The 15,341-nt window shown below is 36.3% G+C and overlaps 1 protein-coding gene and 1 pseudogene across 5 annotated transcripts in view; one reads left to right on the top strand and one right to left on the bottom strand.

Annotated features, from left to right (window-relative positions):
- The window catches only part of CARF (calcium responsive transcription factor), an 84,324-nt gene that overhangs the window by 42,080 nt on the left and 26,903 nt on the right, over nucleotides 1-15,341 (top strand). For all 5 annotated transcript variants that reach the window (XM_035007347.1, XM_035007346.1, XM_035007345.1 and 2 more), the window contains exons 10-14: nucleotides 3,157-3,300; nucleotides 5,023-5,256; nucleotides 7,229-7,391; nucleotides 9,190-9,253; nucleotides 14,937-15,067. In XM_035007347.1, the coding sequence (XP_034863238.1) occupies nucleotides 3,157-3,300; nucleotides 5,023-5,256; nucleotides 7,229-7,391; nucleotides 9,190-9,253; nucleotides 14,937-15,067 (736 nt within the window). The remainder of the gene's footprint in view (nucleotides 1-3,156; nucleotides 3,301-5,022; nucleotides 5,257-7,228; nucleotides 7,392-9,189; nucleotides 9,254-14,936; nucleotides 15,068-15,341) is intronic.
- LOC118012592 lies at nucleotides 2,276-2,814 on the bottom strand (annotated as a pseudogene).

Genomic DNA, 15,341 nt, shown 5'->3' with positions numbered 1-15,341 from the left:
TTATTAAGTTTAAACAGTGCCGATAAATATACAGTACAATGTAAGTTTCCTTTTACTTCTACGCCCTATGTCCCTTTTTATTTATTTATTTATTTATTGTGTTTAGTTAGCATATAGTAGATCATTAGTTTTTGATGTAGTGTTCAACGATTCATTAGTCCTATGTCCCTTTTTAAGGCAACAACTCTTACCAGCTTCCTGAGCAACCCTCCAAAGATATTCTGTGTATGTGCATGCATATATATGTATATATCCTCCTTTACACTCATAAATGTTGAAATCTCAGTAAAACTTACTAATATTTTCTTTCCTTAAGGTTAGGTAGTAGTATACCTTCTTTCCTGCTGTGAATTCACATTGCTTTATTTCTATTTTGAATGCCTGTTGTGGTTATTTACTGCACAACTATTGCTTCACACTAATGTGAATGTAATGACATATACCACTCTATGCTTTCTTTTTATTTTTGTTATTTCATTCCCAGTGTATCTCAAAATTGTCTCCATATCTGCATATAAAAGGAAGGGTTCCTTCTTTGCATTTAGTTATTTTAAAAATTGAAATATAATTGACATATTAGTTTCATGGTTCCTTCTTTTCAATAGCCATACAATATTACATTTATGGATGGGTGGTCATTTACTGAATTAGTCCTCTAGTGATGGACATGTAGGATCTGAAAAGTATTCTTTATTATTATATACAGAGCTGCAGTTAATAACATTATACCTATTTGTATACTTGTGCAAGTATATCAGTAGAATAAATTTGTTGAAATGAAATTGCTAGGGCAAAGGTTATATTATTTTAAATGTTTACAGGTGTTATAAAGATGATTGCTCTTTAGAGAGATTTTATCAATGTATGAGATCAACACAATAAGTTTTAGATAGACTAGGACTACAGATTGGTCATTGCTTTGGGAGAGAATGAAGAATTTGAAGCAATACAAGATTTTGTAATGTTCTTTCTAATATTTTTTTAGACATTGAAAGTGTTAAATTCTCAGATAAAATTTAAAAAGATAACATATAAAGGTTGGGTATAGTTGATCTTTGAAACATTTTATTTCAGCATCATATCTTATATGACAAACCTGCACATTCTCAAGTTTTTCAAATTAGTTCAGAAGACTTTTCATGTTTAATCTGATAATATTAACTTTAGGCAATATTTAAACCTGACTGTGAAGCAAAACTTTTAACTGCTTTTAAATATAAGCAATATAAAACTTTAGATCTAACTTAGGAGAAAGTCTCTATGTGTAAAGAAATAATTTTATTCCCTGTGTCATTCTACAAGTAGTTTTTGAGTATCTGTTGTGCCCAGCAATACTTTGGGTGCCATGGACTGAAAGAGGTACAAGATTTTACTTATTCACCGGGAACTTAAAATATTGTTGAGGTAGATCAGAAAACAAAAAACTGTTGGAAAACATAATGGTATAGTATATAGTACCAAATGTGTCAATTAGCTAACTCATCAGAGAAGGAACATATCCATGCAAATTCTTTAACAGGAAAGTGCAACTTAACCTGAATGCTAAAGTTTAGATTGAATTTGGGTAGGTAAGGAATTAGAGGGGAGATACTGTAGGCCAGGAAATTACATGAATAAAGATATGGTGTGATTGTATTTTTGGTATCAGAGGAGGAAGGAACATTGAAATGATAAACTTCACCGAAAAAGCAATTTTACATTTGAAGTAATTGAAAGTAAGATTAGGTAAATAAGCTAGAATCATATGGGATGGCTTGAATGCTGCCAAGAAATTCATACTTGATTAAAAAGCAGGTAGATTCTTCAACAGAAAAGTACAAATGTGAAGAATTATTGTAGCATTAATATATCAAGTGGATTTAAGGAACAAGGAAGGAGGCTATTAAAGTAATCCAGGCATGAGTTTTTTGTTCTTTTTTGTTTTTATGTTTAAGATCTATTTATAATTTATTTTTACAAGTAGGAAAGTCCCTCCATTTTTTCCCGGCTTAATGTATATGAATATAAAGAAGTATTGATTTCACACTGCCTCCCACCCTGACAGAATGGGGTAACAGGAAGTTGTGAACTGAGAGCAGCCTTCTGACACCAAGATGGTTTCCTCTCTATCTGGGACTTGAACTCTGGTGCTCTCATCAGTCATCCTCTTGCCGATTTCTTTTCAGTTTATGAAAATCTATGAGTTTATAAGCATCCTCCCCAGTAGATGGGTCTACAAAGTCCTTGGGAAGTCAGTAACTCAGGGACAGGGTTGAACTGTCACTTCACAGTTTGTTTACGTAATGGAAAGCTGAAGAATTAACTCATACCATTTTCAAAGAACAAGCTCTTATTCTATACAAGGATGTGGAGAATCATCAGTACAATGAAAAAATGGTTGAGTAAAGTCATGAGTGATGAAATCAGAACTCTTGAACAATAGAAAGACTGCACTGAGGGTTTTACATTTCAGAGAACTGTTTATTGCTACCCAGTATGTATCCCTTGGGGCACTCCAATTAAGCTTAGGAAATACACTGTCCCCCAGGGAATCGATAGCTTCTTGACCTTTAGTGGTGACTTCGGGAAATTCTGGTGCCATAAGGGTAGCCGTGTTCTCATCATCCGACCACTGTATTTCTTCTGCCTTATTATCACTGTTTGGCTGGGAACGTGTTGGCGGAGCTTCTCTTCCTGAAACCACCAGAGTTCCATCATCAAGTAAATAATCCTTCACATTCTGAGGAGTGGAAGAATGACACTCTTGATGGTAAGGCTTCCGAACAGTGGCTACCACACAGAGAACTGACAGTGCAGCACATGCGCCTTCTTCATCCTCCAGCAACCGCAGCTGCTGCCCATCCCCCTCCTGCCAGCACCCTTCTGGAACCCCCAGGCATGCGTTTTTTATGGCTTCCAGGAGAATTGGGAAGAGGCAAATCCAGAAACAAAAGTTAATATCCATAAATATTCAGATATTTTTACTGATGTCATGATTATTGTTAATTTGCTAAATATTACGCACTGAGAATATGGCTTATTTTTCAACGTAATCCTCTGAATGCTTTCTAGTTTAATTGATTTTTCTCTAAACTTTAATGCTTAAACTTCTGCTTGGTAAGTTTGATTTTCTTGATATTATATTATGAAAGAAATTCTACTTTTACTTATAAACAGGATTTACATTAAAAAAGTACAGAAGTTTCCTGAATATAGAGTTCCCACAGACCCCAAAATTGACAAGAAAATAATTCGAATGGAGCAGGAAAAAGCCTTTAACATGCTAAAGAAGAACTTGGTAGATGCTGGCGGTGTTCTTAGGTATGACATTTATATTATTATTTTATTTTTTACAAATTAATTAGCGCCATTTACAAAATTTTTTTCTTATAAGAGAAATTATAATTATGTTTTCTAATTATTTCATTAAGAATGATTTTTATAAGGGAGATGTCTCATTAGTGGTTCCCTAGGTTTTAAAATTTGCCACTGTGTAAGCCATTGAGTTTATCAACCAAATGTTCTGATAATGCCTACCAAAGAATTCTGTATACCATATGGAAATTTTTCCCCAAAATGACAAATAATGTGTTTAGCAACTTATATAATTATATATTTCATACTTTGTTTCTGATACTTCTTAGGAGCCAAACTTGCAGTCACCTGTATATCTTTCTAACCCATCTTTGATTACCTATACCAGCTAGAAATTAATCCTAAGCCCTACATAAAATTCCATTTTTATATATTTTTTGTGCTTCAGATTTTACATAAGAAGAAATATTAGCTTGCTTTCTTACTTTTCTTTATGTGTTAGTCCAGGTGAAGAATTTACAGTAATACCAGGGGATTAAGTGTACAGAATATAGCTTTTGTAAAAACAAAACAAAACAAAACTTTTGGCTATGGGCGCCTGGGTGGCTCAGTTGGTTGGGTGTCCAACTCTTGGTTTCAGCTCAGGTCATGATCTTGGGGTTGGGGGATCAAGCCCTGGGTCCGGCTCCATGCTCAGTGGGGAGTCTGCTCCTCTCCCTCTCCCTCTGCCCATCCCCCTGCTCATGCGCTCTCTCTCGCAAAAAGATAAATCTTTAAAAAAATAAATACATAAAATAAACTTTTGGATATATGGAAAATGAGTAGCCAATAATTAGATCATTCAGTTTGGAGAACATTGCATATAATTTTTAAATAAGCCACCATTTCATGAGTATCAGTCATTGCAAGCACTTTGTATAAAAGTATCCATTAAAACAGTATCCTACCAGATCATTTCATTTTCCTAGCATCTGTTTTTTTGCACTCAATATGAAAGACCTATATTCATCTTTTAGTTGATTCTCTTGCTCATTGGGGCAATAGGAGCTGTGTGCAATAGAGGGGCTATGGGGCAATAGAGGTAGTGTATTGAGCTCCTGTCAGATAAGATTCTCCCACTCAGCTCAGTCTTGGTAGACTGTGATTTATAGCCAACCTTTGGAAGGATTATAGGATTTACTTAACATGAAATTTAAAATACCATTTTCATATATACTTAACTCCTGTACCCTCCTTAACTATAGGGCCATAGTGAAAGTCTATAAAGGTTTGTAAAGATTTTTATTTAATTGGGTATAAAGCCAACTTAGAGGAGTCAAGCAGAGAGGGCACCTGGGTGGCTCCGTTGGTTGGCTGTCCAGCTCTTAGTTTTGGCTCAGGGTGGTGAGATGAGCCCCAAATTGGGCCCCAAGCTCAGTGTAGAGTCTGCTTGAGATTCTTTGCCTCCTCCTCTCTCCCTCCCCTCTCCCTCTACTTGCCCCCATGCATGCACATGCTCTCTCTTTCCCTCTCTCTCTCAAATAAACAAACAAATAAATAAAATCTTTCTAAAAAAAATCAGAGGACATTTTAAATTTTATTTATATCATTTTAAAATTTTTATTATATTTACTTACTGATATAATCGTATCTTAAAAGATTATTCTTTTTCTTGATGAGTTTTAACATAAGTAACTATGATTCTTGCCTTTGTCTAGTAACATAATTTTAAATTTTTCTTCTTGTCAGGTGGTATGTCCAGTTACCTACAAAGCAAGCTCATCAGTATCATGAATTAGAGACTTCCTGCCTCCCTTTGCCACCTTCTCCTTTTCCTATGTGTTCTCTTGAAGAAGAGGAAACTGCAATTAGGGATGAGAATTGTGCATTACCCTCACGTCTACATCCTCAAGTAGCACATAAGATTCAAGAATTGGTGTCACAGGGAATAGAACAAGTATATGCAGTAAGAAAACAGCTAAGGTACAGTAAAAACAAATTGTTCTTTTACATTTTTCATTTTTGTTTGTTGGTTTAAATAATTTATCATCATAGACATTTTCTAAGATATATGCTATCAGAGGAGATAAGGAATATAATTTATTAATTTATTAAAATCTTATTTATGAACTGATCATTTTCTAGCAGATACTTGGCAAGCCATTAGTAATGATTCAGCTTACTCATTTGAAATATTCCATATTCAAACTTAGCTAACTGGACTATTTCTGAATTATATATAAATTGAATTATATAATAAATGCCTTTACAGGAAAAAAAAGCCTTTGCAGAATCAAAGATTTTAAAACCTAGGCCAGGATGCTTATTTAAGCTATTTGAAATGCAATTAAATTGTATTATAACAAAAGAACCTGGATAGTTCTTTGTATGATGGAAGTTTACATGTAGCATTCTGGTCCACTGTTACTGATTCTCAGGATACAATAATCATGATCTCATTTATTCTTGCAAGTCTATAAAATTGGTATATTTACGGGCACCTGGGTGGCTCAGTTGGTTGAGCAACTGCCTTCGGCTCAGGTCATGATCCTGGAGTCCCTGGATCGAGTCCCGCATCGGGCTCCCTGCTTGGCAGGGAGCCTGCTTCTGCCTCTGACCCTCCCCCCTCTCATGTGCTCTCTCTCTCTCATTCTCTCTGTCTCAAATAAATAAATAAATCTTAAAAAAAAAAAATTGGTGTATTTACCTCCATACTGCGCAAGAGAAAACGGACACTATGAGTGGTTAAATAACTGGCTTAAGAGGTAGAGGCAGAACTGAAATCCAGATCCAGTTCTACAACCTGTGCTCTTTCACCATGATTTCTGGTACTTAACTGGCCTTATTCCCACTGGTTACTGTGTAGTCCCGTCTGAACAACACGATGAGTATTTCCTAGGTTAATATCTTAATTAATACGTGATTTTCCCATTTAGCAGCTTTCTCAGACATTTTATATTCATTTTCATTGGGACATTGTTAGAACAGAGCCAAAATTTGGTAAAGTTCATACATTATTTACTAAACTTGAACCTTAAGAACAGAGGTATGGTTCAGCTCTGCAGTGTGGTCTATAGAATGTAATGCGCAAACCATATGAATATTGGACTTTATAATTTTTTGTGTATTTTTGTATATTGATGTGTCAATGCTGCCTTCTATTTCTATATTTCTCTTTTGTCTACTTAAAAAATTCAAGCAGGGTGCCTGGGTGGCTCAGTCGTTAAGCGTCTGCCTTCGGCTCAGGTCATGATCCCAGGGTCCTGGGATCGAGCCCCGCATCGGGCTCCCTGCTCAGCGGGAAGCCTGCTTCTCCCTCTCCCACTCCCCCTGCTTGTGTTCCCGCTCTCGCTGTCTCTGTCTCTGTCAAATAAATAAAATCTTAAAAAAAAAAAAAATTCAAGCGGGTCATATTTTATATAGTAAGTGATGCCTTTTGGCAGCAGTGTAACTTGATGTTTATACAATAACCTGGGTGTAGGCCCAACCTCTCTTACTTACTGGCTAGATGTATAACTTTGGCAAATTATTAAACTTCAGCAGCCCTCAGTTCCCTGGAATGATAATTGGGAGTAAAGTGGGAATGATCATTGCACTTACCTCACAGGATTATAGTAAGCATTAAAGGAGATCCTCGATGTGAAGAGTTCAAGTACACTGCCTGACATAGTTAGCATTCAAAACATATTATGCTTAAACTGACAATAATGATTCCTATAAAAATGTCAAAGCTTATTCTAGATACAGAGTTATTTAACCAATGAAAGTATTATATTGCTTTTAATCTGCATGATTTCTTTGATTTAATGTATGGAAAAAATTAAAAGTGGAAAAATATAAATTATAAAACTGTAAACCATGCTTTACAGAAGTTTATGCTAAAAAGGAACATTTTCTCATTTGATCTGAAGTATATTACTATTTATGTTTTTATTCTATTTTATGCTCTCCACAGAAAATTTGTAGAAAGAGAACTATTTAAACCTGATGAGGTGCCTGAGAGACATAATTTATCCTTTTTTCCAACTGTAAATGATATTAAAAATCACATCCATGAGGTACAGAAATCCTTGAGAAATGGAGATAATGTGTATAACTCAGAGATTATTCCAGCAACGGTATGATTACAATTATAGTTCTTTGTTTTATTATAGAATCTTTCTCAACTTCTCTTACTATTTGGCCTAACGGGGTGGTTGTTATTTGGCCATATAAATAACTGTGATGAAAGAAAAAAATAGTAGTTTTGGGGGCGCCTTGGTGACGCAGCTGGTTAAGCATCCAACTCTTGGTTTCAGCTCCGGTTTGATCTGAAACGGAGCCCTGCGTCAGGCTCCGTCCTCAGTGTGCAGTCTGCTTGAGTTTCTCTCTCCCTCTTCTTGTGCCCCTCCTGCCCTGAGCTCTGCCTCTCACTGAAATAAATAAATCTTAAAAAAAAGCGGGGGGGGCTCCTGGGTGGCTCAGTCGGTTAAGCATCTGCCTTCAGGTCAGGTCATGATCCTGGGGTCCTGGAATCAAGCCCTGTGTCAGGTTCCCTGCTCAGTGTAGAGTCTCCACTTCTCCTTCTGCCTCTGCTCCCATTCCTCATTCTCTCTCCCGCTCACTCTCTCAAATAAATAAAAACTTTTTTAAAAAAGAAGAAATAGGGCGCCTGGGTGGCTCAGTTGGTTAAGCGACTGCCTTCGGCTCAGGTCATGATCCTGGAGTCCCAGGATCGAGTCCCGCATCGGGCTCCCTGCTCAGCAGGGAGTCTGCTTCTCCCTCTGACCCTCCCCCCTCTCATGTGCTCTCTCTCTCAAATAAATAAATAAAATCTTTAAAAAATAATAAAATTTAAAAAAAGAAGAAATAGTAGTTTCTTTTTCTTAAAATGTAAACATTGTGAACCCTAGGTGACGATTTGACTAAAATTTTTTTTATTACTCTCACAAGAAGAAATATCAATTTCCAACTCTGACTATAATAACAATAGTAATCTTCATTTAAAAATCAACATATTTTATTTCTGTAAAAGTATATCTTATTCATCTAACAAATATTTATTGGGTATATACTGTGTATACCTTCCTCTCTTTTTAAAAATAGATAAACAGGCGGCGCCTGGGTGGCTCAGTAGGTCAAACATCTGACTCTTGATATCTGCTCAGGTCATGATCTCCGGGTCATGAGATCAAGCCCCACATCCCATCGGGCTCCACCTCAGCAGGGAATCTGCTTGAGAGTCTTTCCCTCCTCCTTAGCCCCTCTTCCCTGCTCGCTTACTCTCTCTCTAATAAATAAATCTTTTAAAAAAATGGGGCACCTGGGGGCTCAGTCAGTTAAGTGTCTTGACTCTTGACTTCGGTTCAGGTCATGATCTCAGGGTCATGAGATCAAACCCTGCCTTGGGCTCCGTGTTCAGTGGGGATTCTGCTTAGGATTTTCTGCCTCTTACTCTCTCCCTCCCCAACGCTTGCATGTGCTCCTTCTCACTCTCTAAAATAAATAAATAAATCTTAAAAAAAAAAAATCTCAGTAGCAATACCCTTTGCTCTCCAAATTTTTACTACCCAAATTATGCCTTCTGAACTAAATAGATTCAGATTTTAAGCTAGTGCTACTATTCTTTTCCAACCCAAACTCTCTTATTTATTCACTATCCAAAGTTCAGGAAGTAAAATGGATTTGGTTAGCACTGATCTTTGCCATCTATACTTGCTATCCAAATTCTTGCTGTCTGAACTGGGGAAGCTAATGTATTTGGATAGTGGACTATACTCATATTTTGAGAATGTAAACAAGTGAAGAGAGTAATTACTGAATGAAACACAATTATACTATCACTGAATAAAATATGACAGTTGTATTGATATTTTAAAACATTTTTTTACTATAAATGCTTTATTGTTTTTACTGAAATAAATGTTCCCATTTCAGCTTCAGTGGACTACAGATAATGGGCATATTCTCAGAGAGACTGTGACAGTTACATTTGCAGAAGGTAAGTTATCTTGAATATATTTAATATATAAAATCAGTGTTAAAACTGGAAGACATTGGGGGCGCCTGGGTGGCTCAGTCATTAAGAGTCTGCTTTCGGCTCAGGTCATGATCCCGGGGTCCTGGGATTGAGCTCCACATCAGGCTCCGTGCTCAGAGGGAAGCCTGCTTCTCCCTCTCCCACTCCCCCTGCTTGTGTTCCCTCTCTCGCTGTGTCTCTCTCTATCAAATAAATAAATAAAATATTTAAAACAACAACAACAAAAAACTGGAAAACATTGAAGATATTATGTATAAACAAAAGGATACCATGTTAAATGCAGAGATAAGTATAAAAGAATGAATGTCTAACTTTATATAGGGGGTGAAGTTAAGAGAGCACTTAAAGCCAAATAGATTGATTTGAGTAGTGAGAGGAGTTAGCCATACAGAAGCAGAGAAAACACATTTCCAGAAGAGAAAAAAACAAGGGTAAAATAAGCTTGGAACACGAGTAAGAGCATATGAAAAAAAGCAAACCATATAAAATGGACAAAGTTTCCTGATCAGGGTATCTTAAGGTTATCACTACTGGAATTAGCCTAGCTTTATAGTAAGCTGTACTAGCAGTTGGCCTCAAAATTTTAATCATAAAGCATAAAAGCCTATTATATGAGGAAATTTATTTTTTTTTTAAGTTTATTTATTTATTTTTGGTAATCTCTACACCTACTGTGGGGCTTGAACTCACAAACCCAACATCAAGAGTCATATGCTCTTCCAACTAAGCCAGCCAGGCACCCCTTATTTTTAATTTTTGTTTGAATATAGTTGACACACAATGTTACAGTAGTTCCAAGTGAGTAACACAGTGATTCAACTTCTCTATATATTATGCTATGCTCACCACAAGTGTAGCTACCATCTGTCACCAAACATTGTGATTATAGTATCATTGATTATATTCCCTATGCTGTGCCTTTTTTTTTTTTTTAAGATTTATTTATTTATTTGAGAGGGGAGGGAGGGGTGGTGGGACAGAATCTTCAAGCAGACTCCCCACTGAGCATGGAGCCCAATCTCATGACCTGAACTGAAACCAAAGCCAGATGCTCAACCGACTAAGCCACCCAGGCAGCCCTATGCCTTTTATTCCCATGACTTACTCATTCCATTACTGGAAGCCTTCTCCCACTCCCCTTCACCCATTTTGCCCATCCCACCCCACCTCTCCCCTCTGGCAACCATCAGTTTGTTCTCTGTATTTATAGGTCTGATTCTGTTTTTTGTTTATTCATGTGTTTTGTTTATCAGATTCCACATATGAGTGAAATCATATGGTATTTGTTTTTCTCATGAGAAGTTTGATTTATTTTACTTAGATTTATTTTACTTAGACTCCCTAGGTCCATCCATGTCATTATAAAAGGCAACATCTCATCCTTTCTTATAGCTAAATAACATATATGAAGAAGTATATATGAATAACATATAAGTATATATGTTTAAACAGCTATAATTATTTTGACAAATCCTAACATAGTTGTTCCTGTCTCTTTGGGCCATAACAAGAGCATATGACTCTTGATGTTGGGTTTGTGAGTTCAAGCCCCACAGTAGGCGTAGAGATTACCAAAAATAAATAAATAAACTTAAAAAAAAATAAATTTCCTCATATAATAGGCTTTTATGCTTTATGATTAAAATTTTGAGGCCAACTGCTAGTACAGCTTACTATAAAGCTAGGCTAATTCCAGTAGTGATAACCTTAAGATACCTTGATCAGGAAACTTTGTCCATTTTATATGGTTTGCTTTTTTCATATGCTCTTACTCTTGTGTTCTCTTACTATTCCAAGCTTATTTTACCCTTTTTTTTTTTTTCTCTTCTGGAAATGTGTTTTCTCTGCTTCTGTATGGCTAACTCCTCTCACTACTCAATCAATCTATTTGGCTTTAAGTGCTCTCTTAACTTCACCCCCTATATAAAGTTAGGCATTCATTCTTTTATACTTACCCCTGCATTTAACATGGTATCCTTTTGTTTACATATCTGTATCTTTCATTATGATTTGAGCTACTCAGTGGCAAGGGTTATATTTTATTCAAGTTAACATAACTAGTGCCTAGCATAATCCCTGCTACAAAGTTAACATCTAAATAAATGCTTTAGAATAAATTAATGAATAACTGTATACAGTACAATTATTTCTTTATTCTTTGGCTGTTTAACCTTTAAAAGTCACTGTGCATAGAGAATAACTTTCAAATTCTTTATCATTATTCATCTGTTCTGCACATATTTTACTCACTGTGATAAATGCTGGACATAAAAAAGAATAAGTTTCTTGCTTCATTGAATTTCAAATTTAGCAAGAGAAAAAGACACTAAGCACATATATTCTAATTACTGTTATGAATAGTGCCATAAAAGAGTTGTGCAAAATTGTGTGAGAATAGTGACAGACATATAACTTAATCTAGGGAGTAGGGAACTAACATTTGAGAAAGTGGCTTTTAAACTAAGAACTGAAGAATGGATAGGAATTTGTCAATCAAAAGGATACCATGTTTGAAAACTAAGCAAGAAAGAGCTTGTCATGTTCAAGGAACTTAAGAAAGTTGATATGGTTTTAAGCATAGACAATGCTTGGAGATAAAACTGGATATGCAAAATGGGCTTAGGAGGCCCTTAGAGCTGTCCAAATGAAAGGTGTGATAGTGGTTTAGTCTACAGTGAGTGGCATTTATACTAGAATTGGACAGATGGGGCGCCTGGGTGGCTCTGATGGTTAAATGTCTGTCTTCAGCTCAGGTCATGATCCCAGGGTCCTGGGATCGAGCCCCGCATCGTGCTCCCTGCTTGGCAGGGAACCTACTTCTCCTTCTCTCTCTCAGCTGTTCCCCCTGCTTGTGCTTTCTCGCTCTCTCTGTCAAATAAATAAATAAAATCTTAAAAAAAAAAAAAAGTTGTTTTCAAAGGTTTTGGTTATTGATTGAATAGGTGTGGGAGGTAAAAGAATGGGAATGATCTGGGATGACTCCTGGGTTTCTTCCATGAGCAACTGACTGATAGTGGCATTTACTGAGGTAGGCAACACTGGTGTAAGAATAGGATTTGTTAATGGCAAGGGGAAAGAAAAAAATTCATGAAATCAGGTTTGGAAAGCTTAGATACATATCAGAACCATTTCAGTGGAGTGGATTGGGAATAAGCCACATTGGGATGGTTGAAGAGTGAATGATGAATGAAGAAGTAGAGACAATGTGCTATGAGGGGAAAATGGGTTGAGAGAAGGTATTTTCAGATAGGAGAAATCTGAAGAGAGAGATGAAGATGGAGGTATTTGATAGCTTTGATGATGGGAAGTTGAGGAAATTTCTGATAGTTTCTCTTTTCTCTTCACGAGTGCTGAGAGTGAAAAAGATCTTAGGAAGTATGGCCAAGATTGGACAATTGAAATCTTCTAAAATATAGAAACTTTGTGAGGTTGTCAGATACAGGTGAAAGTCCTGTTGAAGTTGATGATCATGAATTGGTATTAGTAGTAGCAGCAAGTTTCTCTTTCATTCGCATTCAGCTTCACGTATATGGGCCATTTTCATTCAGTGTTAGGATTTTACCAGGGGTTGTAACAAAAGTACAAAGAAGCAAGGGAGGTTAGGGGATTTGCAAGAGAGTGACTGAAACTATAACCGTAGGATTCGACTAAGCTGGATAGGGAGAGAATTTTAATAAGAAAGAAGTTGATAGGGGCACCTGGGTAGCTCAGATGGTTAAGCATCTGCTTTCAGCTCAGGTCATGATCCCAGGGTCCTGGGATCAAGCCCCATATCGGGCTCCTGGCTCAGCAGGGAGCCTGCTTCTCCCTCTCCCTCTGCCTCTCCCCCTGCTTCTCCCCCTGCTCATGTTCTCTGTCTCTCTCTGTATCTCTGTGTCTCTAATGAATAAATAAAATCTTTAAAAAAAAAAGTTGATACATCTGAAGAAAATTGAGGAATCAATGGACTGGAGGTTCACATGAGGTTGAATAATTATAGTGAAGTACTTACGCAGAATCCCTGGAAAAATAAGAGGTTGTGATCAAAGAATGGGATGTTTGAATTAGAGATTTTTAGATGTAAAAGAGTCGAGGGTATGACAGTAGTAGTGGGTGACTATAGCAGAGTGACGTACAAGGACAATTAGAAATGAAGAAGCCAAAAGGTGAAAGAAGTCAGGCAGAGAAAGACATATACCATGTGATTTCATTTATATGTAGAATCTGAAAACCAAAACAAACAAGCAAATGAAGAGCAGAAACAGACCCATAAATACAGAGAATAAACTGATGCTTCTCAGAGGGGAAGAGTGGTAGGAGACGGCAAAATGGGTGAAGGGGAGTGGAAGATACAGGCTTCCAATCCTGGAATGAACAAGTCACAGGGACAAAAGGAAACATAGTCAATGGTACTGTCATGGCATTGTATGGTGGCAGATGGTAGCTACAATTGGGATGAGTATAGCACAACATACAAACTTGTGGAGTCACTGTATTGTACACCTGAAACTAATTTAACAATGTGTGTCAACTATACTTTAATTTAAAAAAAGAACTAAAGAAACCAAGAAATGTGAGAGTGCTGTTTAATCCTCTCAACAACGCTTTGAGGAAGATTCTCTTACTATCCTGATTTTACAGGTGAAAAAACTGAAGTTTAAAAACTAAGTTAAGGGCACCTGGGTGGCTCAGTTGGTTAAGCGACTGCCTTCGGCTCAGGTCATGATCCTGGAGTCCCTGGATCGAGTCCCGCATCGGGCTCCCTGCTCGGCAGGGAGTCTGCTTCTCCCTCTGACCCTCCTCCCTCTCATGCTCTCTGTCTCTCATTCTCTCTCTCTCAAATAAATAAAATAAAATAAAATAAAATAAAATAAAAGAATTGTTAAAAACCAAGTTAAGTAGCATGTTGAAGGTTACAGAGAAAAGCTAGCTAGTGCTTAAATTCATCCTTGTCTGACACCAGGGCCATTTTGAAAAATTACTTAGTTACAGTATGGAAGCAATAAACGGTTGTTGATAATTGGTTTTTGATTGACTTAAAGAGATGAATATATTTGGGTTAAAACATAGAAATTACATGAGAGGAACTATATTCCCTAAGAACAATTACTTTAGCAAATGAGATTTTAAGAGAACAGATTTTTACTCTTAGTCATTTATTACAAAATGAGTTATTGAAAGAAATTGAATGCTGTTATATTGAGGACCAGCTTTATGCCAGGCGTTATCCTAAGCATTAGGGCTACCAAAGATGAATTAAGTTTGGTCTTTGTAATTGAGAGGTTCAATAGCTTTCACACATCCAGAGAAGTTTAGATGTAGTCCAACATCATAGCATAGAAAATGGACTAGATTTGAGTTACAAATACATAATCTTTCAAGGAAAAAAATACTTTTCCAACATCACATCCTAGATATACTGAATTAAAAATTAATGGAGGTTGAACCTAGGAATTTATATTTTTAAAAAGTTCCTGAGTGATTCTGATTCTACCAGTTCTGGAAATAGTGGACAAAATAACTTCTTAAAGTCCTTTTCAAACCTTTGAATTTATTTCCTATTCTAATTAAGATAGTAAGTGTTGTAATAAAATACAGTGTCACATAGCATAGAAACCATAAACATTATTTTGTTTTGATAGCTGATTTTTTTTATATAACTTAGGAAATTCACCAGGGGAATCAATTAACACCAAAGTGGAAACAAATCACACAACGGGTTCTTTGTCTCCAGAGCCAGCCCATTTGCTTTCTTCACTTTCCTCATTTCAACCAAAAATATTTACACAACTACAGGTAGGTATCCAGTGAAATAGACAAAATTGAAGCCCTTCCCTTTCTTCCTTAATCTCTCTTCTTCTTCTAGGGATTTTATAGAATTATTATAGAATTATGGTAATGATCACAGATGTTTTTATTATTAATTTCCTGACTTTTTTGTATCTTGATATAAGATCATTTAAACAATACATTTTGAAAAAGTTGGAGTTGACTATGCATGCAATAAAGTTTAGTTGTACTACTTTTCCTTTGATTCTTGTTTCTGTCCTCGATATTTGTTAGTAATTAT

This window comes from Mirounga leonina, unplaced genomic scaffold, assembly GCF_011800145.1.
Source record: "Mirounga leonina isolate KUSES-001 unplaced genomic scaffold, KU_Mleo_1.0 Mir_151, whole genome shotgun sequence".
In the NCBI taxonomy this organism is placed as follows: Eukaryota; Metazoa; Chordata; class Mammalia; order Carnivora; family Phocidae; genus Mirounga; species Mirounga leonina.
This window is presented reverse-complemented; position numbering and strand designations above follow the sequence as displayed.